Genomic DNA, 24496 nt, shown 5'->3' on the forward strand with positions numbered 1-24496 from the left:
CCATCATTCTCAGCAGGCCCTGGAAGCATAGACAAGAATACAAATATAACTTTTATTCTACAATCTTTTCCTGTTTTTCTGTGGAAATGTTGCAATATTTTGGCACTTTTTCAATCTGTTCGTTTTTGTTTATATAAACCACAATTTGCATAGCACGTAGTTTATTGAGTGGATGATTTTAATGTAATAATAATATTAATATGCTTGTTTCTTAATATGTAATATTAAAATTTGTTTGGAAGAATTGATGGCATTTCTGGTTAAATTAGGAATGTTGTTATCATACACATTAGAGCAGGGATGGGGAACCTCAGGCCCGGGGGCCGTAAAAGGCCCGTGGAATCATTTGGTCTGGCCCTCTGAGCTTTTTTCTTCTAACCTCATCTGGCTAGCAGGCCAGAATCTATGTCCTTAGGACACTTCAGACGGTCACACCGCTGCCCTTACAGTTCTCTGGAGCATTCTCCAGATGATCTAGGCATTTCTGTTAGCATCGGCGATTGTGGCCCCGCCCCGTGTGACGTCACACGGAGGGGGTGTGGCCTGCACCAGGTCCGAAAATAATGTTATATATATCAAAATGGCCCTCGGCAGAAAAAAAGGTTCCTCACCCCTGCATTAGGGGGTAGATTTACTAAAGCTCCTAAAACAGACAAGTGGTAGTCTTGTCCATAGCAACCAATCAGATCGTGTCTATCATTTTCTATGATGCAATAGAGAAATGATAGCTATAATATGATTGGTTGCTATGGGCAACACAACCACTTTTCTGTTTCAGAAGCTTTAGTAAATCTACTCCCAGGGCTTATATAAAAGTTCTTCCCACCAGTGGTAATGAAAAATACAATGTCAGACAACAATCCAGCTTTTGTAACATTAAAGGGTGGTATCCAATTAACCCAAATATTGTGCTGTCACCAATGGATCCCCCGGGGCTATCCAGCTAGCCCCGAAGTGCTGGCCAATGCCGGCACTTATCGTGGTTTTTTTTCGATACCTGATGAGTCCAGAAAAAAATCCATGAAAAGTGCATTTTTTTTTGCCCGAAATATCCTATTATTTCGGATGAAATAATAGTATAGGGAGGAAAAAAATACATTGGCGAAAAATCCCCATTTTCCGCCGTTCGCCGCTAATTGGATTCCTCCCTATGGGTGCAAAGATTTACAATTAAACAAAACAAAAAACAGTTGGCTCTATATATAACAACTTCGGAACATTAGGGGGTATATTTACTCAAGTGAGAGTTTTTAGAAGTGGAGATGTTGCCCAAAGCAAACAATCAGATTCTAGCGATCATCTTCTAGAAGGTGCTAGTTAAATGTTAAGAATCTGATTGGTTGCTATGGGCAACATTTCCACTTCTAAAAACTGTCACTTTAGTAAATATACCGCTAGGTCTCTCATTTTGTCTTTGTTTACCAAACTATTCTCAAGTTTTAGGCGCCTATTTGCAATAGGGCTTTTTGCCCTTTGATAATTAAACCCTTGTTGTTGTTTTTGGATTATGGCGAAACTAGGCTGGTGTTTGCTTTGTGTTTTACTCAGAAAATTGGATTTTATGGTAAATGGTAAAAACAAAAAAACAAACGCACAATTATTGGTGTAATAAATGACATAGCCAATCTCTAATAAATATAAATATATGGAACAAGGGGATACTTTCCCTTAAACTTCATATTTTCCTGTACAGACTATTGTTTCCTGTATTATTCTGATGTTTTCTTGTTCTGTTTAAATCCTTCAAAAGGACATTATTTTCTCTATTTCCAGCCCTATTGAAACCTGCCAAAACTTCTACAAGGACTTCACACTCCAAATAGACATGGCCTTCAACATCTTCTTCCTGCTATACTTTGGCTTGCGGGTAAGTGCCTTTGTCTCCTCTTAGTTTATTTGTATTAAAGTTGTATGACCAAGGCATGACTAACCGTATTATTAAACAGGTAACATTTACCAGATGTCTCTTAATGTTGTAACTACGGTATGTCTTTGGGTGTTTAGTATTTTTACTTCATGAATATCATTGGCTCTTTATACATTTATAAAAGGCCCATATCAGCTTCTACACTCAGCTGTGCAATTCTCCATAATAGCAGCTACATATTTTCCAAACATCGTGCACTCTATGAGAGGAATACTACAATGGCCAAATGGCGCTGTCAGTCATGCAAGCATATATTTTCATGGCTAACATCAGAAGACAGGGCAAAGTCTTTGCAGACATTTTAGAGCTTACGGATCCCTTAAGAATGTGTTACCTAACCTTGACACACTCTCATTTGAATGGCAACTAGACTGATATTGTGGCTAGCTGTGACACTGATAAGGCCTTTGAACGTATTTCTTTGTAACATATTCTGAGAGATCCCCACTGGCAAAAATGTGGTCTAAATTTCATGCACATTTTTCGGATATTATATCATAAGCCAACTTCAATTTTAAAAGTTAATGGCCTTAATACTCCCTCCTTCGCACTCCAGCAGGGAACCAGACTATCCTCACTGCTATTCAACCTAACCCTTTATCCAATTCCTACGGGAAGCTTGCTGGAAGAACGTTACGGTTGGTACCCGTAAAACTAAAGTGCCAGCATTTGCAGACTATTTGTAACTATACTTAAGCGGACCTTTAAGAGCAGTTCTCCTTTTATTGGATGTACTAAATACCTTTAATTTCATCTTGGGTTTTCAGGTTAATCTTTCAAAAACTGAGACCTTGGGGCTCTTAAAAGAGATGCTATGTCAGGGTGGGATGATGCTCTTCCCTTTAAACTGCCAGGAGACCACATCACATATGCATATTCTGTCACATCTATCGAGATTATATTCAGCAAACTTCCCTGATTTTATTCGCCATATGTTGGACGATTTTTGTAAGTGGGAACACCTCCCCCTCTCTTATTTAGGCCCTTGTCACCTGTTCAAATTTATTAGTTTCCCTCACCTCCTTTTCCCTTACAGATGCTTTCTTGACCACTGATTGATTACTACAGCCTTGAGAAAATTTATCTGGGTAAATAAACTCCATCAAATGTCTCTCTTTAAATTAAAACAACCTTGATATCTTGGTAATTAGCCGCTGGTTCATAATCTTGTATTCAAGATTATGCACTAGCAGCTAATTACCACTACACCTTAGACTAGATTGGGGGTGGTGATAATTTTGTTAATCAGGCTATTGAACAAGGCTTTAGCCCAAATAATTTAGTAAGTTTACTACATAGCCATCCTACTAGACTTCCCCCTAATCTTGTAGATAATCCGCTGATTTCTACGACATGTCGTGCTTTGCAACTCATTAGGAAACGTCTTCACCTTCAGCTTCTCACTCCTTGTAGTTACCTATCATGTCTAAGCCTGAGTTCCAAGCTGTTGTTGTTAGTGGTGTGGTTGGTATCTCAGGGGGTCTGTCAATTCTAGGATGGTAATTGTTCCTCAGACCTTCCTCTTTCTCAACTTAAGGAACGTTACCCACATATCCATTTCACCTTGTTTTCATATTTCCAAATCTGTAGCTATGTAAATCAGGTTTTATCTCATTTATCACCATCCGATAAAATAAGTCCCATGGATGGTGTTTTATATCACAACTTATTAGGACCCCACCCTACTTCTCTTATTTATTCTCACACTAGGAGACAGCGGGATTTAGATACTTTAAAAAACGGCATGGCTAATTGGCAGGGTGTTTTTCAGGATATGGGCTTGCAGGATATTTTTGACTATAGCATACATGTGAACACACACTAGTATGCAAAATACATTTTAGGTTACTTCCATCGAGCATATGAGACCCCTGGGTTGAGATGCCTAACGGGGGCCTCCTCAGACTCGCAGTGTTTTAAATGCTTTCAGACTGACATGAACCTTTTACACCGCATGTGGTCCTGTCTTAAAGTTCAGGTGTACATACTGTACATGGGTATTTTGGGTATAACCTTTACGGGTTAATATAGCTTGAGCCTTATAGGATATGTATTCCCCTTCCACTGCATGTCGCCACTCAAAACATACTACCACACTCCTGGCCCACATCGTGGCCGCTGCTAAAAAAGAAGGTCTTATCCCAGTGGATTTATGCAGAGGAAGTGCCCATTTCGCTGAGTTTTCCCAGGTTAACGTTTCTATTCCACATGGATTGAATAGAATGTTCCCTTGATGTGGAGAATAGAGCTGAGAATTGTTTTGTAATTTGGCTCCCTTATCTTGTTATGTGCCCACTGCTACTCGTGAATTTACTTGATAAATTGGTTAATCTAACATCTTGGTACAACTTAGAAACATTGGACCTCATTCAGAGTCGGTCGTTGCGGCCGCACGGTCGTACGCCAACGATGTTCGCTAAACTGCGCATGCGTAAAATTCGCAATGCGCGTGCGCAAACTAGCTATTACGATCAGAAATTTCTCTCTCCTTCAACTTGGCCAGGTGGTTAGTTTGAGTGACAGGATGAGGCGTTTGTGGGTGGTAACAGTGGAAGGTGCTTGTGAACGGGGGAGTGGAGAGCCAAACGCAGGCGTGCCTGACTATGCAAACGGCGTTTTATGGGAGTGCATAATTAACTAAGTAGTGTCATGGCACATGTGCCATGGGAGGTTTTTACACTGACTTGATCGTAGTGCTTAAGAGAGGGTATGGTCAACCTTAAGCTCTACGAGCAGCTCCGATGGTTCCCGATGGTCTCGATTAATCCTTATATGCCCGGAGATGACGTGTAATGCGAACGAGAAGGGGGCGTATTTTTAGTCTTATGGCCGCATCTTCCCCTCGCTCGTCCAGCTAACGATCCCATCTTAACGACGCAACTTGCGAGCACTTCATTTGCATATCCGGCCCCTCTTACCTTACGACCGTGCGCTCGCAAAGACCGACTCTGAATGAGGTCCATTGTCCAGAGGCTCTCCACACTTCTGATGCCTTTGGGAAAAGGGGCGGTTCATGACTACATTGCTCCCTCATTTCCATACATATTTTCCTCATTGTACACTATGTATATTCTGTGTATGTTTTTATTATTGTAAATTATATTATTGACATTCTAATAATGGTCGTTGGACCACCTAATGTTTATGTTTGTCTATTATTCCATTTTATTTTTTTCATTTTGTTTGTTGCTGCCATTTTTATGACTTTCAATAAATATATATTTAAAAAAAGAAGAAGAATTTACCCATATTTTCATTAACTTTGTCCCACCATTCAGAGCTGATGGCCATTACTTCAAGATTCTTCAAACTCCATGGCCAATATCCATTTAACCGAATCACTGTATTCCATCGCCACCATATTTTTGACTAATTGTTTCTTCTACTGTATGTTCACACAAAAAACATCAAAAGCTCTATAATGGGAGATAATTAAATATATTCTGCATCTGAAATTGACCTTAAAATCATGTGGCTTTAGATATTAATATATGTTCTTTTGTCTGTTCTTTTTTACACAGTTTATTGCAGCCAATGACAAACTGTGGTTTTGGTTGGAAGTGAACTCCGTGGTGGATTTCTTTACAGTGCCTCCTGTGTTTGTGTCTGTTTACTTAAACAGAAGCTGGCTGGGTAAGTGAAAAATAATTTCTAATTATACACACCTGTGGAGTAGCATTTTAGCAGTAAAAGTTAATCCTACAGACTCCTTGTCGCACAGCCATTGTAATGCAACCTGTTAGAGATTTAAAATACAAGCAGACAAGAGCTGCTGGAGGGTGTGCTTGATGTCTTGATTCATGAGGAATTACCTTTGGGCATGGATGTGGGGAGTGGTTGATTGGTGTTGATATGGTTGTGATTTGTGGACAAGGAACTGTATGGTGAACCTAGGCTGCAGGAAGGAAGATCAAAAGGCTCGGCAACTGATGACCTCTTTCTCATGGACACTATTGCAGGTGACTGATATTCCTAGATCTATAGCGCTCCCACGTGGCTTACTTGTCCCACTACAGTCCTGTTTTATGGTGTGTTTGAACTGTAAAACAGGCTTTTAAAACCTGTAAGGTTGGAAGAGGAAGACTTAATGTAATAAAAAGTCTGTCCTGGTGTTCTTTTTTAAAACATTTTAATTGCTACTGCTATGCAGGAACAGAACTAGGTATTTGAAGGGCTCATAGAAAAAGTTTGTAGGGCCCATATGGTACCACTCAATGGTGAAACCTTGCACCTAGTAGTTATGCCCATGATTGTACCTGAAAAATATTATTTTGCACTATTATTTGCTTGCATGTGCCCTACAGCAACTTTTTGACCAATGTTACAATTAAATATGTAGGACAGCTATGGTCTCTAAATGGGAACCTTCTTATATTACTATAGCTGTACAGATATTAAAAGGATAACTGTACAATGTAGATATAAACAGGTGTGCAGCAAAATAGCAACATTTTTAAATGTTCATATTAGCATTCATGCAGATTGGCTGTATGATGGAGGGCAGGTAAGGAAAAGGATTACACACAGATCGTTCACTTTGTTTCATTGCAAGTCTAATGCTGCCCGAGGTGACTTACAAAATTATATATTATTTTTACTATGTAGCATTGATGAATGTTAGGGAAATATTGGTCAAGCCAACTATTAAAGGACATAAAGCACAGTACAGACTCTTTCCAGATTGGAACACTTGGAATTTCATCCTTAAGCAGATCTTATAATTGTTTTCTAACATTTATGGCAGTGTTGGTGAACATTTGTAATTTACCATACAGCTCATTAGAGCTTCTGATTCATATTCCATTGCCACCACTTCCTATGCTTGATAACACTGGTAAGGTTCTAGGTGCAGAGATTGTAATTATCCTTATTGGTGCATTTGCCTTAACAGTGGCTATATGGGATATTACAACCAGTATAGAGTTCATTACACTCTTAATGTAGGACTAGTAGTTTTTTACAAAAACAAAAAAAACAACTGTGCGGGTGGCACATCTGTTAGCAATGTCGTCTCGTAGCACAAAAGATTTGAGTTTGAATCCAAATCCAGGGTGCTATCTGTTCTCTCAGTGGGTACTCCAGTTCCCACCAATGGCACAAACATGTGCAGCTAGGTTAATTGGCTTCTGACTAACTTTGTTACTGACGGTTACTGTGCCTGTGTTACAGAGGGATGCAGTCAGGAAGCGGACTGTCGCAATGCTGCCTGTCGGCTTCCCGACTGTCAAATCCCGGCAAGTGTCTAATGACAGGCGTCGAATCCTGACGCCTGTCATTAGACCTACGTCGGGAGCCCGACACCCGGCTTATAGATCGAAGGTAAGCCGGACGCGGACAGCCGCGGTTTTAGTTTATGGGCTCCCGGGGGGGGGGGGAACCTTGGGTTAGGCACCCCCCCATGAGGTTAGGGCTAGGGGAAGGAGGGGTTAGGGATAGGCACCCCCGGGGGGAGGTCAGGGGCAGGCACCCCCCGGGAGACTTAGGGTTAGGCTGCGGGGAAGGGGGGTCAGGTTTAGGCACTTAGAGGTGGGTTAGGCACTTGGGAAGGGAGGTTAGGGTTAGGCACCCCTAAGGGAGGGTTAGGGTTAGGGGGGAGGGTTAGGTTAGTAAATAGAAAAAAATATTCACCTGTCGGGATTTTCACTGCCGGGCTTCCGCTGTCGGGATTTGCGGCCGGCGGTAAATCATACTGATTCCATTACAGATGTGTCCTCATACACTGTTGCTCAAGTTGATGCAAATAGCCCCTCTCGGGCGCACCAGGTCCTGGGCGACTCGGCCTTATAAGTGAAAAACCTAGTTTGCTAGATTATACTGTTCAATTTGATGAGCGACATTTGTACATCTGTGTGAAACTGAGTCTGCATCTGTGTACGAAGGGCTTCAATGCAGCGGCTGTGGCTTTTTCCTCATTCAATGGTCCATTGTGCTTTATCTGTGACTTCTAAAACGAATTCCTGTGCGATTAAAGTTGCAGTCCAGTCTCTGTAGTACACTCTGGTGTTTTGCTTCATCTGCAGTGCGAATAAGATGCAAACATTAAAGAAAACTATGGTACGCCACTCCCCTCAGAGCGCCTCAGTCACGGCGGCCGTCTTTCTCCATATGGTTTATAAATGCTATGTATATAGCATCTGTCACGCCTGATGGTTGGAACAGGTGTGGGAGACTGAAGAGGTGATTTAAGAGGCGTGAAGGAACTTTGGTGACTTGAGCCAGGACCTCCTCATGTAATGATATGAGGAGGTAGAGATACGGATGATGGGCCCGAAGGCGAGGACAGGAATAGAATGTCTTTATTGAACAGCAGGTTGGAATGGCACTGGACATATAATACTGAATGAATGAATGAGCAAGCAGAATCTGATTGGGACTGATGATGCTGGGTTGAGAGCTGGATTGGTTTGAGACCGATGCTGATGAATTGAAGAACTTGATGGATTTGAATCCGATGTTGAAGAATTGATTAACTTGTTCGGTTTGAGGGCCTGATTCAGAGCCGCTCGTAAGCGGCCGCTCGTTCGTTCCGAGCGATGTTTGCACAACTGCGCATGCGTACGGATCGTAATACGCATGCGCGAACCAGTCAGTGCGGCCGAAAATCGTTTGTTCGCTAAATAGTGAATGCCTGCTATTTTGAGTGACAGGAGGAGGCGTATGTGGGTGGTAACAGGGGAAGGTGCTTGAAAACGGGGAGTGGAGATCCGAACGCAGGCGTGCTTAAAGGTCAAAACGGGCGTTTTATGGGTGTGCATAATTAATACAGCAGCGTCATTGACCACGTCACTGGGTTATTTTATAGTCAGAACTGCTCGCAAGATAGCGGTAGGAAAACCAACCACAAGAATAGCGAGCAGTTCATACGCTAGTCGATGTACTCGATTAATCTAATAAATAGCGGACATGACGTAGGATGCGAGCGGCAAGGGGGCGTAGTTTTCCAAAAAACGACCGCAAGTTTTGTTCGCTCGTTCAGACCTAGAGGCGTGAACAGACCGCAAAGAGCGAACGGTTCATTTGAATAGCCACCCCTTGTTTCTGAACGAGCGAGCGCAAATAGCGTCCGGCTCTGAATCAGGCCCTGAGTCCGATGTTGAAGAATTGAAGAACTTAATTGATATGAGTCAGATATTAATGAATTGATGAACTTGATCGGTTAGGACCGATGTTGATGAATTGAAGAACTTAATGTAATGCTCCTATTAAGGAGGTCTCACATTGAGGGGTTGGGAAATGAATCTGAGGCGAGGTGCCTGGATATACGTCCTCATCCACAAGTACCAGATGTTGGCAAGACCTGACCAAAGGAGCGGAGTCTAACCTGCCGGGAGGTGTTCACCAGTGACCCCTCCAATTGAGATTTGGGTTTATGGTGCACCCAGCAGGAAGGTCGAGGCCCTTTGGTCAGGTATCCCGTACCTGTGGGAATAGAGGACGCAACCACAGACCCTGAGAAATTCTATCACGAGATGTACAGGATGAATGTATTGAGCCCACACGCTGTGGTTAGAGTCATAGCATAGACACTGAAGAATGGTATCACGATATGTACTTGATGATGGTACAGAGCACACACGCTGTGGCGAGAGTTGCAGCACAGACACTGAGGAATGATATCACAAGATGCACTTGATGATGGTACACAGTAAACACGCTGTGGCTGGAGTCCCAGCACAGACGATGAGGAATGGTATCAAGAGATGCACTTGATGATGGTACAGAGGGCCTGATTCAGACCCGCTCGCTAGAATGCGTTCGCACTTAGCCGGACATTTTTTGCAATCTGCGCATGCGTTTAAGACGCAGTGCACGTGCGGGAACCAGTCACTGCGTTCGTGAACCGTTCACCCCTTGTACACAGACGCCTCGCTAGAATGAGTCACTGGACGAGCCGTTTGTGGGTGGTGACAGGGCATGGTCGATGGAAACGGGGGTGTGGCGGTCCGAACGCAGGCATGTCTGTGCATATGAACGCTGTTTGAGCGGCGTACATAATTAAGACGCAGCCTCAGCATACACGTCACATGGCTAAATTATACACAGCAGCACTCGCAGTGCTTGCGGTAGGGTATGGTCAGCCACAAGTGTTGCGTATGGGTCCGATGGTACTTGTTACCGATTGTTCATACACTTCCTGGAGATGACGTGTGTTACTAAGGGAAAGTGGGCATCTTATGACAGGCAGGTGGGCGTCTAAATGCATCCTGCGATCACACGCCAAGACATAGTGGGCGCTTTAATGTCTTGCCGTGCGATCGTGGGATTTGCATACTTTGGCAGCTGACAGCTGCATGCAAATGCATCTTGCGAGCGGGTCTGAATCAGGCCCAGAGAACACATGCTGTAGCTGGAGTCATAGCACAAACGCTTAGAAGTAGCTCTGCCAAGAGAGGAGCACGGAACCTGGAACATAGTAACAGCAAGTATACACCAGAAGAAACAATGTCCACAGCCAAGTTATATACCCTAAGGTAGCAGTCCATTGGAGGACAGCGTCAGCTGACAGCAACCACACTACCATTGGGTAAAGGATCCGTCAGGTGAAGAAGACTGCAGTAACCAAGTTACAGGGCAGCACATGAAAGTCCAAGCGGTCCTAAGGCATAATCCTCAGCACGTCACCCACCGCCGCACCTGACGTCTGACCGATCGAGAAGTCAGGGGAAGTCGGCGCTGGGGTGAGTAACGGCGGATCCTAGTCCATAACCTGACACTTAACTTATATGAGTCCAATGTTGGAAGCATCGGATGAGACCCATGGTTGGAGGTAATGGCTGAAACCGATGGTGGCTGTAAGAACAAGTCTCAGTGTTAAAACCAGACTGGTGTGCAAGGTGGTATAGGAGACTTGTGTACCAGATATAGGAACTGGATATAACGGACTGGGGAGCTAATTCAGACCCTCTCGCTAGGATGTGAATGCTTGTAGCTGGCCGACAGTTGCGATCTGCGCATGTGTATGCATCGCAATGCGCGTGCACAAAGCCACTGCAAAAGATCAGAATGCATTTGCTCATTGCGCATAGACAGCCCAGCAGAGTGAGTGACAGGAGAGACAGTTTGTGGGTGGTGACAGGGGAAGACCACTAGAAACGGGGGAGTGCTTGAGTGTCGCAACGCAATTTCAGAGGCGAGCATACTTCAAAAGCAGCGTCATAGTACACATCACTTGGTGGGATTTCACACTGAAGTGATCACAGTGCTTGCGGCAGGGTATAGTCAACCTCAAGCGCTGCAATCGCATCTGATGGTGGTCGATGTACCAATGTTTTCATGCACTTCCAGGAGATGACATGCACAAGTGGGCGTCTTATGAATGGTGTATGGGCGTCTGCATACACTAGGTGATCGCATGCCAAGACATAGTGGGCGTGCTAATGCCTTGCCGTGCAATCGCCTGCCTTGCTGGGTGTGCGCTGGATTTGCATACACAGGGTGAGAGAGAACGCATCTAGCGAGAAGATCTGAATGAGCTCCTGGGACCGTTCACATACAGAGTACCTGGGAGCTCAGCATAGAGCTGTAATTTCAGCAAAAAGTGACGTTGTACTGGTAACAGAGGCCAGTCAGGAAATTGAATTTATAGGGGAGGATACCCTGGGATTGGATGCTTCGATCAGCTGGTCTGGGAGCAGTGCTGTGAGATGAGGAACAGCATCAGGTGACAGAAATCAACATGGCTGCGCCCATACTATGGTTTAGAAGGGAACTCTGGTGTGCAGCTTGTGTGCCATCATGCTGGGAAGACACGTTGTGAGCAAGTTGCTGCGGAGAGCCATCTCCATGCTCAGTAACAGGACACTGAGCGGACAGGGCAGGAGCAGCACAGACAGGCCTCAGTACCAGCCCGTAGCAATGTGCAGCATGAGCAGACCTCTGTGCTATCCAGTAGTGATGCACAGCACGAGCGGACATCAGAGCTAGCTTGGACAGGCACCAGAGAGGTAAGAAAGTGTTTTTTAAGGGCAGGAGCGTGACAACATCTATATACAGAAATTAGATTATACTTTACTGCAGCAGGTACTGGTTTGAATGAGATTCTTTCATTATAAATTGTTACATATTCAATATGCACTAAATAAATTTGGGATAATTTATTACATAACGCTTTACAATCATAATATATGCATATGGTACGGACAGATGCACAGAAGGTGATTTCTCTTGTTAATACCGCCAGGGTGTATTGTGGATTAATAAAAGAAGTTACGAGTGGCCAATGAAGCAGAGAAGTGATACGAAATCCGGTATATTAAAACAATATTTAGCCACCCTCTACCCAGATGAGATATGACTTAAAATGGATGACGTAAGGAAATAAATAGTTATCTTTGTCACCCTTTTGTGTACATAATGTTTAAATCTTTACTCCAGGTGATGCAGCATGCTGTATCTACTGCAAGGTGGATACAACTAAAGTGGTTGTCACTATGGAGAACTTCCATATTAAAATGTAGCATGTACAGTTATTGGTGCATCCTGCTCATCGTTAAGCATAGCCATCATATTTGCCATAGATATCAATGAGTACAGACATCATATTAACCATACTGTAGATGTCGATAAACACAGAGATCACATTTACCAATTAAAACGATCTTGTTTTACCAACAGTGTACAATCCTTGACTCCCACTAGTCATTACTGATAAGGCCATCTTTCACAGTTGTTTAGAACAAATAATAACGCAATCATGTAGTCTTTTTTTTCCCTTGTGCCTGGCCTGCTTAATAACACAAGTTTACAGCCTTTTGGACAAGAAAATGTTCATGAAACATTCTTAACAGTGCTCTTCTGAAGTCAAAGTAAGCACAGTTTGTACCTATAAAAGGTGATTTTTGCCAGATCCTCAGATTTTGGAACATGCATCTCTTTCCACTTGACATCAAGCAAGAACTTAATGTTCTAATATGAAGTGACAAGCTGAAGAAAACACGAGAAAAAAAAAAAGTTGATTATCTTTCAAATAAATTAGCCTTCATTTGTGCAAATAAGTCGTTTCTCTGATTCTTTGTGATCAAGCTGCAGTAAGAAAAGATAAGCATTTACTCGCAATAGTTTAAATTATTGCACCATTTATAGTGCTGCAAACACAATTTACTTATGTGTTCTCTTAGTAAACTTTCTTACATTAGGCCATGCCCCCTTGCCAGTACGTGGGCCAAACGCATTCCTGCAATCATTGGTTCAGTCGGCCAAGACAGAAAATCTCGGCCTCAATCTCCTGATATCGAGCAGCATGTGTGCATTCACGATAATCTGCCCATATTTCCAATGCTTTCCTGTGACTACATCATCCTCCTTGTAAATGTTGGAACAAAGGACCTCATTCAGAGTCGGTCGAAGCGGCCGCACGGTCGTACGGAAAAAGGGGTCGGATATTCAAATGATTCCCTCGCAAGTTGCGTCCCTAAGTTCGGATCGGTAGTTGGCCGACCAAGGGGAGGAAGCGGTCGGAAGACAAAAAAATACGCCCCCTTCTCGTACATATTGCACGTCATCTCCGGGCATATAAGGATTAATCGAGACCATCGGGAACCATCGGCACTGGTCGTAGAGCTTAAGGTTGACCATACCCTCTCTTAAGCTCTACGATCATGTCAGTGTAAAAACCTCCCATGTCACATGTGCCATGACGCTACTTTGTTAATTATGCACTCCCATAATCCGTATGCACTCCCATAAAACGCCGTTCGCATAATGAGGCACACCTGCGTTCGGATCTCCACTCCCCTGTTTTCAAGCACCTTCCCCTGTTACCACCCACAAACACCTCCATCTGTCACTCAAACTACCGACCTGGCTGTGTTCAAGGAGAGAGAAATTTCTTATCGTAGCGGCTAGTTTGCGCACGCGCATTGCGAACTTTACGCATGCACAGTATAGCGAACATCGGTGGCGTATGACCGTGCGGCCACAACAACCGACTCTGAATGAGGTCCAAAGTCTTGATTGCACAGGAGCATTTCCCAAAACTGGGATTCCCACATCAGAATCTTGACATACTACATGTATTGCTCTCTTCTGCCTTTTCTTGCAGCTCCCACAATAAATCATTAGCACCCACATTTAATAGTTAATTACATCAACCAGCCCCAAAACTAATAACATTCAGCTTTAACAAATGGGTTTTTGTTCCTGCAACCAGCCCCAACATTAAATCAATAGCAGTCACTTTTCATATGTAGGCCCATATCCCCTGCTCAGCCCTGACAGTAATACTATTCAGATTTAATAAATAGGCCTCCTCTCTTTAAACAGCCCAACAATATTAGATCCAATATTTAATATAAATGTGCACATTGCATTAATAGCCTCTACAATACATTAATAACACCCACCAGCCCCACATTACATCAGTACTCCCCCATATTACATCAGTAAACTTCCATTCTCACCATATACACATTCTCACCATATACACAATTACCTCCTCAGCAGACTCACTCACAGTCCCTTTATCATTTACTCAATCAGCCACTCCACTTACCTCATCGCAGGCTGCCGCTCTGCAATTCTTGGACAGAGAATTCATGGCTTCCTTATATTACTTCTCTTCATAACATACAGCCATTATATTGGCTTCCACCTCAGATCATGGCCCTTTTGTTGATGCTTCCCAAAATCATAGTCCTTGCTTTACTCCTCCGCTTAAGCTGGCCACACACTAGACCAACTTACATCCAACCATCCAACTAGTTGATTGGTTGGAATGAAAATCTGGTAAGGTATGAAAGCAAATGACAATCAGCAATTTGCTCCCAAACTCCGGAAAATGGACAAAAACTGTTTGAACAAATTGTTTAGATCACACATTTAACAAACTTGTCTGACGTCCATTTTCATCTGTTTTCTGGCATTTAGGAGCAAATTGCTGATCATAATTTACTCCCATACGTTACCAGATTTTCATTCCAACCAATCAACTATTTGAATGGTTGGATGAAAGTTGGTCTAGTGTGTGGCCAGCTTTACGTCTCTTTCTTTTTGTCTTCGTCCCATATTCTGTTTCCCTTTATTGTTTATTCCCATTTAATGACCCACCCCACATCATACTTGCCTACTCTCCCAGGACGGCTGGGAGCCTCCTAAAAATCAGGTGCTGCTCCCGGCCCCTGCAAGCGTAGGCAAGTCTCCCGGGATGGCAAGCTGCCGCCCTTGCACCCAAACCTGGTGGCACCCACTTAGCGAGCGAAGTAGGCAGTCCAGGGGGGGGAATAACACGATTCGTCATCGTAGCCCCATCTCCTGCTTTACAATGCCGGTAATATCTGCATTACAAAGTGGGGGCGTGGCCGTAATGATGCAATCGTGCTGGCACGCCCCCGCACTGTTCACTTCACCACCATGCCTCTTGCTGCACCGACATGTCTGCCCCCTCCTGGAGGGGGCTGCCAGAAAGTTGGTAAGTATGCCCCGCATTGATTCACCCCTATATACTGACACCCTTCATTGATCTTCTCCATATCATGCAACTCATGCCTCTTAAAATTAAGTCTACCCTGTACTTGTAATGATGACTACTATTCTGATTTGCTATCAGGCTGCCTGTCATTGCTTGTTTACTGCCAGGGCTGTCCTCCTTCAGACTAGGGCATAAAGTTTTCCCAACAAGGTTTAACATTAAATTAGGGATCAGAGAGAAGAAAAAGTATATAAAAATGCCTGAGGTGGCCACTGACATCATGGGGACCAACAACCTTATTGGGAAGGTCTATGGGTAATCTTATATATCCTTATATATTGTAATTAGAATAGCATATCAATGGTTCTTCTGACGTGAAATCATTTGAATACAGTGTAAATCTATGTTCTTGGGGTACTTTTTACTTATCACGCGTTTATTGCCCACTGCCGTTTCCAAATGGACATTGATCGCTTTTTACTCCAATATGATGTGTTCAATAAGCTACCTCTGTGATGGGAAACAGAGAAGGTATTCTGGTATTCTGTAAATCTGGCACGCGGCCCAGGGTATTAACTGAGGAGTGCAAAAATGGGGAGGCTTCAAGATGCCATGACTCATAGGTAATACAGGTACTGGCAGACTGGAGACACTAGGAATCATGGACCGGAGCAATGTAAGGATACTAGAATTGGAACAGGAACCCAAGCCACCGGGCAGCCTCTCACCTAATGGTCGAGGAACCAATCAGACCTGAGAACTACCACAGTGACAAGAAGAACCTGAACTCAAAACAGTATAGTGTAAATAGATTCATGGCTTGGTTCCCAGGTCCAGACTGAGTCTTATGTAACCAGGGAAGAACTAATGAAGCTATATCCCTGGTACATCTCTGACGCAAGACCTGGGCCATAATCAGGAAGGGGAATTCAGGATAGAGAGACACTTCATATACACACAGTACTAAACACCTCGATGCTAAAAGACTGTGACCCGATCATGCCCTCCAGACCTGGAACCTCAACGCTGACTGTCAACCCAAGCCAAGAGAACGCAGTACAGGATAACCAAAATACTCAACCTAGATTATACAGTAACCCATTATAACGACAGAGTGTAGTGATACTTGCAACGCAGTCCAGATGATGCCCGCACACCGTAGAGTGGAATCCACACCGGTGATAAGATGTGTGGCAATAGCAGATGGTATGTACCGCAGGGACACTGGTGGCAGAACTGAAGTTGGAAGCGGTCTGTGTGCAGCGTGGAAGCCACGGTGCTGATAGATGGTATACAGCTGTAGATGGAAAGCAGACAACGATGATCAGTCTGTGTGCAGCGTGGAAGCTGCGGCGCTGAGAGGTGATACACAGCGGTAGATGGAATGCAGACAACAGCAAGCGGTCTGTGTGTGACATGGAAGCCACGGCGTTGAAATGGTATGCAGCGGCGATGGTAAACAGTCCCGGTGGTTATCTGTATGCGGCGTGGAAGCCGCAACGCTGAGCGTCAAACAGCGATGGTAGGAAATGGTTGAGATTCACCAAGGAGAGTGTACACAGGAGAAAGCTCTGGAAACACTGAGCCTGGAACGATCCTCAGTAAGGAACACAGTTGTTCAGTCCTAGGCCTGGCAATATATAGGGAGTGGTAACAGGTAATTGGTCAGGCTGACCAGGTGAGCAGCCAGGTGAGCGGTAATCACTGGTATAGTCTGTTGGAGGTTTTAGACACAGCAATGAATAAACATTTAACCCTGTATGTTAAGCTAAGACCATGATTCATGACAAGGTACCAGCTTTGAGGTGCAATAACAGATCGAACCTATGCATACCTCCCAACTGTCCTGATTTCAGCAGGACAGTCCCGTTTTAGAGGCACTGTCTCGCTGTCCCACCCGCGGCTCGCAGTGTCCCATGGGTGGGGGAAAGTTGGGGAGGACCCGCTAACGCCATTGCGCTGCATAGCTGAGCAGCGGTGAATGGATGACGCGCTCCTGCACGCATCAACCATATACACAGTGCCGGCTCTTGAAGAGTCTGGAGGGCGTGGCTCGCGGTTGCAGCATTTTCCGCAAGGTCACGTCCCTTGCCGATAGACCATGCCCCTTATTTTCTGGCACACAACTATCCTTCCTGGCCAGACTTAAATGATGGGAGGTATGCCTTTATGTATGTAAGAGAATATTTTAACACCATTGATTGCAAGGAGAGGACAAAAGCCAGGTACACCCTAGACAATGGATCAAACAACATATCGTCCATATCACTCCCGTGCATTGTCAGCGACATCGCCCGTCGGACCTGCATGCAGGTCCAACGGGTGATATATATCGTCAGTGGGCGCCATGCTGCCGAATGCAGCATGGCCCCCACCGTCAATCCCGGCATCAGCAAGTGTGTGCCGATGCCGGGACACGCCCCCGCGACATCGGCTGGGTACAAATTGTTAAGTGTGTACCCAGTTTAAGATTAGAACATATATACTTCACACTACTGCCATATGATGATGATAAAGGGTATAATTGTGGCATAAAAATGAATACTTGGCATGTCAATTATAATCAAATGTAAACAAATAAGTATCATACTGTGGTATTTAGCAATACTATGCTTTTCAGAGCCAACTGTTGATCACGTGCAGCACAGTGCCTGAAGTTTAGAACATGCAGAAAGACCACATCAGAAGCACAGTCCTATTGCCCATCTTTTACCATTATTGAACAAGAACTGTATATGCTTCAAATAGCACCATACACTATCACATGCCAGCATATGCCAATATATAACACCCTAACATGCCACCATTCAGTCTTTGCAATTGAATCATAGAGCAATACAGTGTGAAGAGATCTGCCTGCTGGAACATAGGGGTAGATGTATGAATATAGTGAAAAGAGTGGAGAAGTGGCCTGTGGAGAAGTTGCCCGTGGCAACCAATCAGCTTTGAGGTAGCATTTATCAAGTATATTCTATAAAATGATAGGTAGAAGCTATTTCCACTGGCACATTTCTCCACTCGTTTCGCTGCTTCATACATCTACCCCATAGTCCCAAAACGTGTTACACAGAGGATATGTTTAACCAGGGCCGTAGAGAGCGCCGCCGGGCCCAGGTAAAGAGGGGGCATGGCTTATTCGTGGGAGGCGTGGCCACACCCCCTTGAGAAGAAATAACAACAACACATTTTTGCGCGCTGGGGAGGGGGCACCACAGCCCGACACAAAGCCAGGGGGGGGGGAGCGATCAGTGTGCTCACTCCCCCCGTCAGGCATTGGAGATTGCTGTGGCTGCTGCTTAGCAGCTGCGAGCAATCTCCCACTGCATCCCAGCAGCTGGGCTGCTGCGAGGGAAAGAGGAAGGAGGGGGGGCAGCGCCGGACCCGGGCCCCCGGCAGGCCTCTCTACAAGCTCCCCCCCCCCTCTCGGCGCCCCTGTGTTTAACCCTTAACAGTTCAACTAATGATCTTTGGGCCTGATTCAGAGCCGCTCGCTAGATGCGGTCGCTCGCTACCAGCATATGCAAATCCAGTGCACACCCAGCAAGGCAGGCGATCGCACGGGAAGGCATTAGCATGCCCACTATGTCTTGGCGGGCAATCACTTTGTGTATGCAGATGCCCACTAGCCATTCATAAGACGCCCACTTGCACACGTCATCTCCTGGAAGTGCATGAAAACATTGGTACATCGAGCACCATCGGATGTGCTCGCAGCGCTTGAGGTTGTCTATACCTTGCCGCAAGCACTGCGAACACTTCAGTGTATAATTCAACCAGGTGACAGGTACTATGACGATGCCTTTTAATTATGCATGCCTCTGTAACGGCGTTAAGGTTCTCAGTAGGGGTGAGCGGGTTCGGATTTCTGAAATCCGAACCCCCCCAAGCCCCCCCGATCCGAGGCCGATCCGAGTCAGGCTCGACTTTTCCCGCCTGACTCGGATCTGAAATCGAGGCAAAACGTCATCATCCCGCCTTCCGGGTCTCGCGGGTTTGGATCCTATATAAGGTACCCGCGTCGGCGCCATTTTCTCACTCGGCTGTGGACAGTGAAGAGGGAGGGTGGGAGTTAGGGCTGGCTGGGCTGTGTAGTGTAGTGTAGTGCAGAGTAGTGTTGTGCTGTGCTGTGCTGCTGTTGTCCATAGGGGCTGTGTCCACTACTTCAAAGTCCATAGGGGCTGGCTGTGTTGTGCTGTGCTGCTGTTGTTAATAGGGGCTGTGTCCACTACTTCAAAGTCCATAGGGGCTGGCTGGACTCTGTTGTGCAGTCAGTTGTCCATAGGGGCTGTGTCCACTCCAAAGTCCTGTGCAGTGTCCCAGTCCTAAAGGGGTGCTGTAGTGTTGTCCAGGGGGTGCTCTGTCCGTCAGGGGTGCTCCCCCCAAGTGCTAAAAAAAAATATATTTTGTCTGTGTTTGTGAATTGTGTGCACAGTAGCTGCACGTGCATCAACAAAGTAGTGCCAAGCGTGCGCCTGTGTCATAAGTAAAGGGCCGGCTGGCTTGACCGTTAAAGGGTGCTGTAACCCCCAAAGTACACTCCAGTCCAAACCAAATAAAAAAATATTTTCTGTGTTTGTGAATTGTGTGCGCAGTAGCCGCACGTGCATCAACAAAGTAGTGCCAAGTGTGCGCCTGTGTCATAAGTAAAGGGCCGGCTGGCTTGACCGTTAAAGGGTGCTGTAACCCCCAAAGTACACTCCAAACCAAATGAAATTTTTTTTTCTGTGTTTGTGAATTGTGTGCGCAGTAGCCGCACGTGCATCAACAAAGTAGTGCCAAGCGTGCGCCTGTGTCATAAGTAAAGGGCCGGCTAGCTTGACCGTTAAAGGGTGCTGTAACCCCAAAAGTGCACTCCAGTCCAAACCAAATAAAAAAATATTTTCTGTGTTTGTGAATTGTGTGCGCAGTAGCCGCACAACAAAGTAGTGCCAAGCGTGCGCCTGTGTCATAAGTAAAGGGCCGGCTGGCTTGACCGTTAAAGGGTGCTGTAACCCCCAAAGTACACTCCAAACCAAATAAAAAAATATTTTCTGTGTTTGTGAATTGTGTGTGCAGTAGCCGCACGTGCATCAACAAAGTAGTGCCAAGCGTGCGCCTGTGTCATAAGGAAAGGACCAGCTGGCTTGACCGTTAAAGGGTGCTGTAACCCCCAAAGTACACTCCAAACCAAATAAAAAAATATTTTCTGTGTTTGTGAATTGTGTGCGCAGTAGCCGCACGTGCATCAACAAAGTAGTGCCAAGAGTGCGCCTGTGTCATAAGTAAAGGGCCGGCTGGCTTGACCGTTAAAGGGTGCTGTAACCCCCAAAGTACACTCCAAACCAAATAAAAAAAATTTTTCTGTGTTTGTGAATTGTGTGCGCAGTAGCCACACGTGCCTCAACAAAGGAGCAGCGCCAAGCGTGTGCCTGTGTCCCATAAGTAAAGAGCCGGCTGGCTCATTTCTTAAAGGGTGGTGTAACCCACAAAGTGCACTACTCTCCAGCAAAAATAAAAAAATATTTTCTGTGTTTGTGTGCGTCTTAGCCGCACGTATATATCAAATCGATATAACATAAATGGAGGACCAAACTTTCTCCATTAAAAATAAAATAGAGAAAGATCAAGAACCACTTCCTCCTAGTGCTGAAGCTGCTGCCACTAGTCATGACATAGACGATAACATGCCATCAACGTCGTCTGCCAAGGCCGATGCCCAATGTCATAGTAGAGGGCACATACAATCCCGAATGGCAAAGTTCAGGAAAATGACCTTGAAAAAAACATTTAAATCATCTGAAGAGAAACGTAAACTTGCCAATATGCCATTTACGACACGGAGTGGCAAGGAATGGCTAAGGTATTTCCCTATGTTCATGACTAGTGGTTCAGCTTCACATGACGATGGCTGCCCTCCTCCCACTAAAAAAATCAAAAGAGTTAAGCTGGCAAAAGCACAGCGAAGAACTGTGCGTTCTAAGAAGATATCACAAATCCCCAAGGAGAGTCCAAGTGTGGTGGTGGTTGCGATGCCTGACCTTCCCAGCACTGGACGGGAAGAGGTGGCTCTTTCCACCATTTGCACGCCCCCTGCAAGTGCTGAAAGGAGCACCCACAGTCCACTTGCTGATATGCAAATTGAAGATGTCACTGTTGAAGTACAACAGAATGAGGATACTGGTGTAGCTGGCGCTGAGGAGGAAGTTGGCGAGGAGGATTCTGATGGTGATGTGGTTTGTTTAAATCAGGCTCCGGGGGAGACAGTAGTTGTCCGTGGGATGAAAAAGCCCATCACGGTCATGCCTGGGCAGAAGACCAAACATTCCACCTCTTTGGTCTGGCAATATTTCTATCCAAATCCGGACAACAACTGTCTTGCCATATGTACCATATGTAAAGGTGAAATAAGTAGGGGTAGGGACGTTAACCACCTAGGAACATCCTCCCTTATATGGCACCTGCAGCGTTTTCATAAAAAGTTACTGTCAAGTTCAGAAACTTTGGCTAAGACCGTAAGCAGTCCAGGGACACCTAAATCCCGTTGTCCTGTTGTATCCAAGCGCCTGCAAACCACACCGTCAACTCCCTCCTCGTCAATTTCCTCCTTAGTCAGGATCGGAAGTAGTCCTGCAGGCCATGTCACTGGCATGACTGACTCTCCTATCCGGGATTCCTCCGGAGGATCCTGCATTGCTACGCCTCCTGCTGCTGCTGTTGCTGCTGCTGGGAGTCGTTCATCATCCCAGAGAGGAAGTAGGAACACCACTACTTTTACTAAACAATTGACCCTCCAACAGTCCTTAGCGAGGAGGATGAAGTACGACAGCAGTCATCCTGAAGCAAAACGTATAACTGAGGCCTTGACTGCTATGTTGGTGTTAGACGTGCGTACGGTATCCGCCATTAGTGCAGTGGGATTTAGACAATTGATGGAGGTAGTGTGTCCCCGGTTCCAAATCCCGTCTAGATTCCACTTCACTAGGCAGGCGATACCGAGACTGTACAGAAACGTCAGAAAAAGTGTCCTCAGTTTCCTGAAAAATGCCGTTGTACCCAATGTCCACTTAACCACGGACATGTGGACAAGTGGAACAGGGCAGACTAAGGACTATATGACTGTGACAGCCCACTGGGTAGATGTATCACCTTACGCAGCAACAGCAGCAGCGTCACCAGTAGCAGCATCTCAGAAACGCCAGCTCGTTCCAAGGCAGGCTACGCTGAGTATCACCGGTTTCAGTAAGAGGCACACCGCCGACAACCTCTTAGAGAAACTGAGGGAAATCATCGCCCAGTGGCTTACCCCACTTAGACTCTCCTGGGGATTTGTGATATCTGACAACGCCACCAATATTGTGCGGGCATTACATCTGGGCAAATTCCAGCACATCCCATGTTTTGCTCACACAATAAACTTGGTGGTGCAGAATTTTCTGAAAAGCGACAGGGGCGTGCAGGAGACGCTTTGGGTGGCCCGAAAAATTTCTGGCCACTTTCGCCATTCAGCGACTGCGTGCCGAAGACTGGAGCGCCAGCAAACACTCTTGAACCTGCCCCGCCATCACCTGAAGCAAGAGGTTGTGACGCGGTGGAACTCAACCCTCTATATGCTTCAGAGGATGGAGGAGCAGCAAAAGGCCATACAAGCCTATACATCCACCTATGACATAGGCAAAGGAGGGGGTATGCACCTGACTCAAGCGCAGTGGAGAATGATTTCCGTGTTGTGCAAGGTTCTCCAGCCCTTCGAACTTGCCACACGTGAAGTCAGTTCAGACACTGCCAGCTTGAGTCAGATCATTCCCCTCATCAGGCTTTTGCAGAAGCAGCTGGAGAAAGTGAAGGAGGAGCTAAGACGGAGCGATTCCGCTGGGCATGTGGGACTTGTGGATGAAGCCCTTCATTCGCTTTGCCAGGATTCCAGGGTGGTCAATCTGTTGAAATCAGACCACTACATTTTGGCCACCGTGCTCGATCCTAGGTTTAAAGCATATGTGGTGTCTCTCTTTCCAGCCGACACAAGCCTGCAGAGGTGCAAAGACCTGCTGGTGAACACACTGTCAGCTGAAGCGGAACGTGACACGTCAACAGCTCCTTCTTCATTTTCTCCTGCAACTGGGGCTGCCAGGAAAAAACTTAGCTATCCTAAGCAACCCGCTGGCGGTGATACAGGGCAGGCAGGACCAAGTTTGGACATCTGGTCCGGACTGAAGGACCTGGCAACAATTTCTGACATGTCTACTGTCACTACATATGATACTGTCACCATTGACAGAATGGTGGAGGATTACATCGGTGACAGCATCCAAGTAGGCATGTCAGACAGTCCATACCTGTACTGGCAGGAAAAAGAGGCAATTTGGAGGCCCCTGTACAAACTGGCTCTATTTTACCTGAGTTGCCCCCCCTCCAGTGTGTACTCCGAAAGAGTGTTTAGTGCAGCCGGGAACCTTGTCAGCGAAAGGCGTAGGAGGTTGCTTCCACAGAATGTGGAGAAGATGATGTTCATCAAATTAATTATCAACTCTTCCAGGGAGACCAGCCTCCAGAACGTACAGAGGGACCTGTGGTGGTGGATTCCAGTGGGGACAAGTTAATACTCTGTGAGGATGAGGATGTACACAACACTGAAGAGGGTGAGGAATCGGTGGATGAGGAGGATGAGGACGACATCTTGCCTCCGTAGAGCCAGTTTGTGCAGGGACAGATTAATTGCCAGCTTGTTTTGTGGGGGCCCAAACGAACCAATCATTTCAGCCACAGTCGTGTGGCAGACCCTGGCGCTGAAATGATTGCTTTGTTAAAGTGTGCATGTCCTGTTTATACAACATAAGGGTGGGTGGGAGGGCCCAAGGACAATTCCATCTTGCACCTCTTTTTTTTCTTTGCATTATGTACAGTTTGGGGCCTAGTTTTTCAACTGCCATCCTGTCTGCCACTGCAGTGTCACTCCTAGATGGGTCACGTGTTTGTGCCGCCCACTCGTGTCGCTTAGCATAGTCATCCAGCTACCTCGGTGCAACCTTTTGGACATAAAAACACTATTGTGAGGTGTGAGGTGTTCAGAATAGACTGGAAATTAGTGGATATTAAGGTTATTGAGGTTTATAATAGCATAGGAGCAGAAAAACCAACACATTCTGTGATTTTAGCTGTTTTTATGCTTTTTTTCAAAAAAATACAGA

The 24496-nt window shown here is 45.5% G+C and overlaps 1 protein-coding gene across 9 annotated transcripts in view; it reads left to right on the forward strand.

The window, feature by feature from the left end:
* Positions 1–24496, forward strand: part of KCNMA1 (potassium calcium-activated channel subfamily M alpha 1) — a 636705-nt gene that overhangs the window by 316860 nt on the left and 295349 nt on the right. For all 9 annotated transcript variants that reach the window (XM_088474944.1, XM_088474945.1, XM_088474948.1 and 6 more), the window contains exons 4-5: positions 1774–1867; positions 5449–5560. In XM_088474944.1, coding sequence (XP_088331070.1) covers positions 1774–1867; positions 5449–5560 — 206 coding nt within the window. The remainder of the gene's footprint in view (positions 1–1773; positions 1868–5448; positions 5561–24496) is intronic.

The sequence above is a fragment of the Taudactylus pleione genome, unplaced genomic scaffold, assembly GCF_031769625.1.
Source record: "Taudactylus pleione unplaced genomic scaffold, aTauple2 ptg000157l, whole genome shotgun sequence".
NCBI lineage: Eukaryota > Metazoa > Chordata > Amphibia > Anura > Myobatrachidae > Taudactylus > Taudactylus pleione.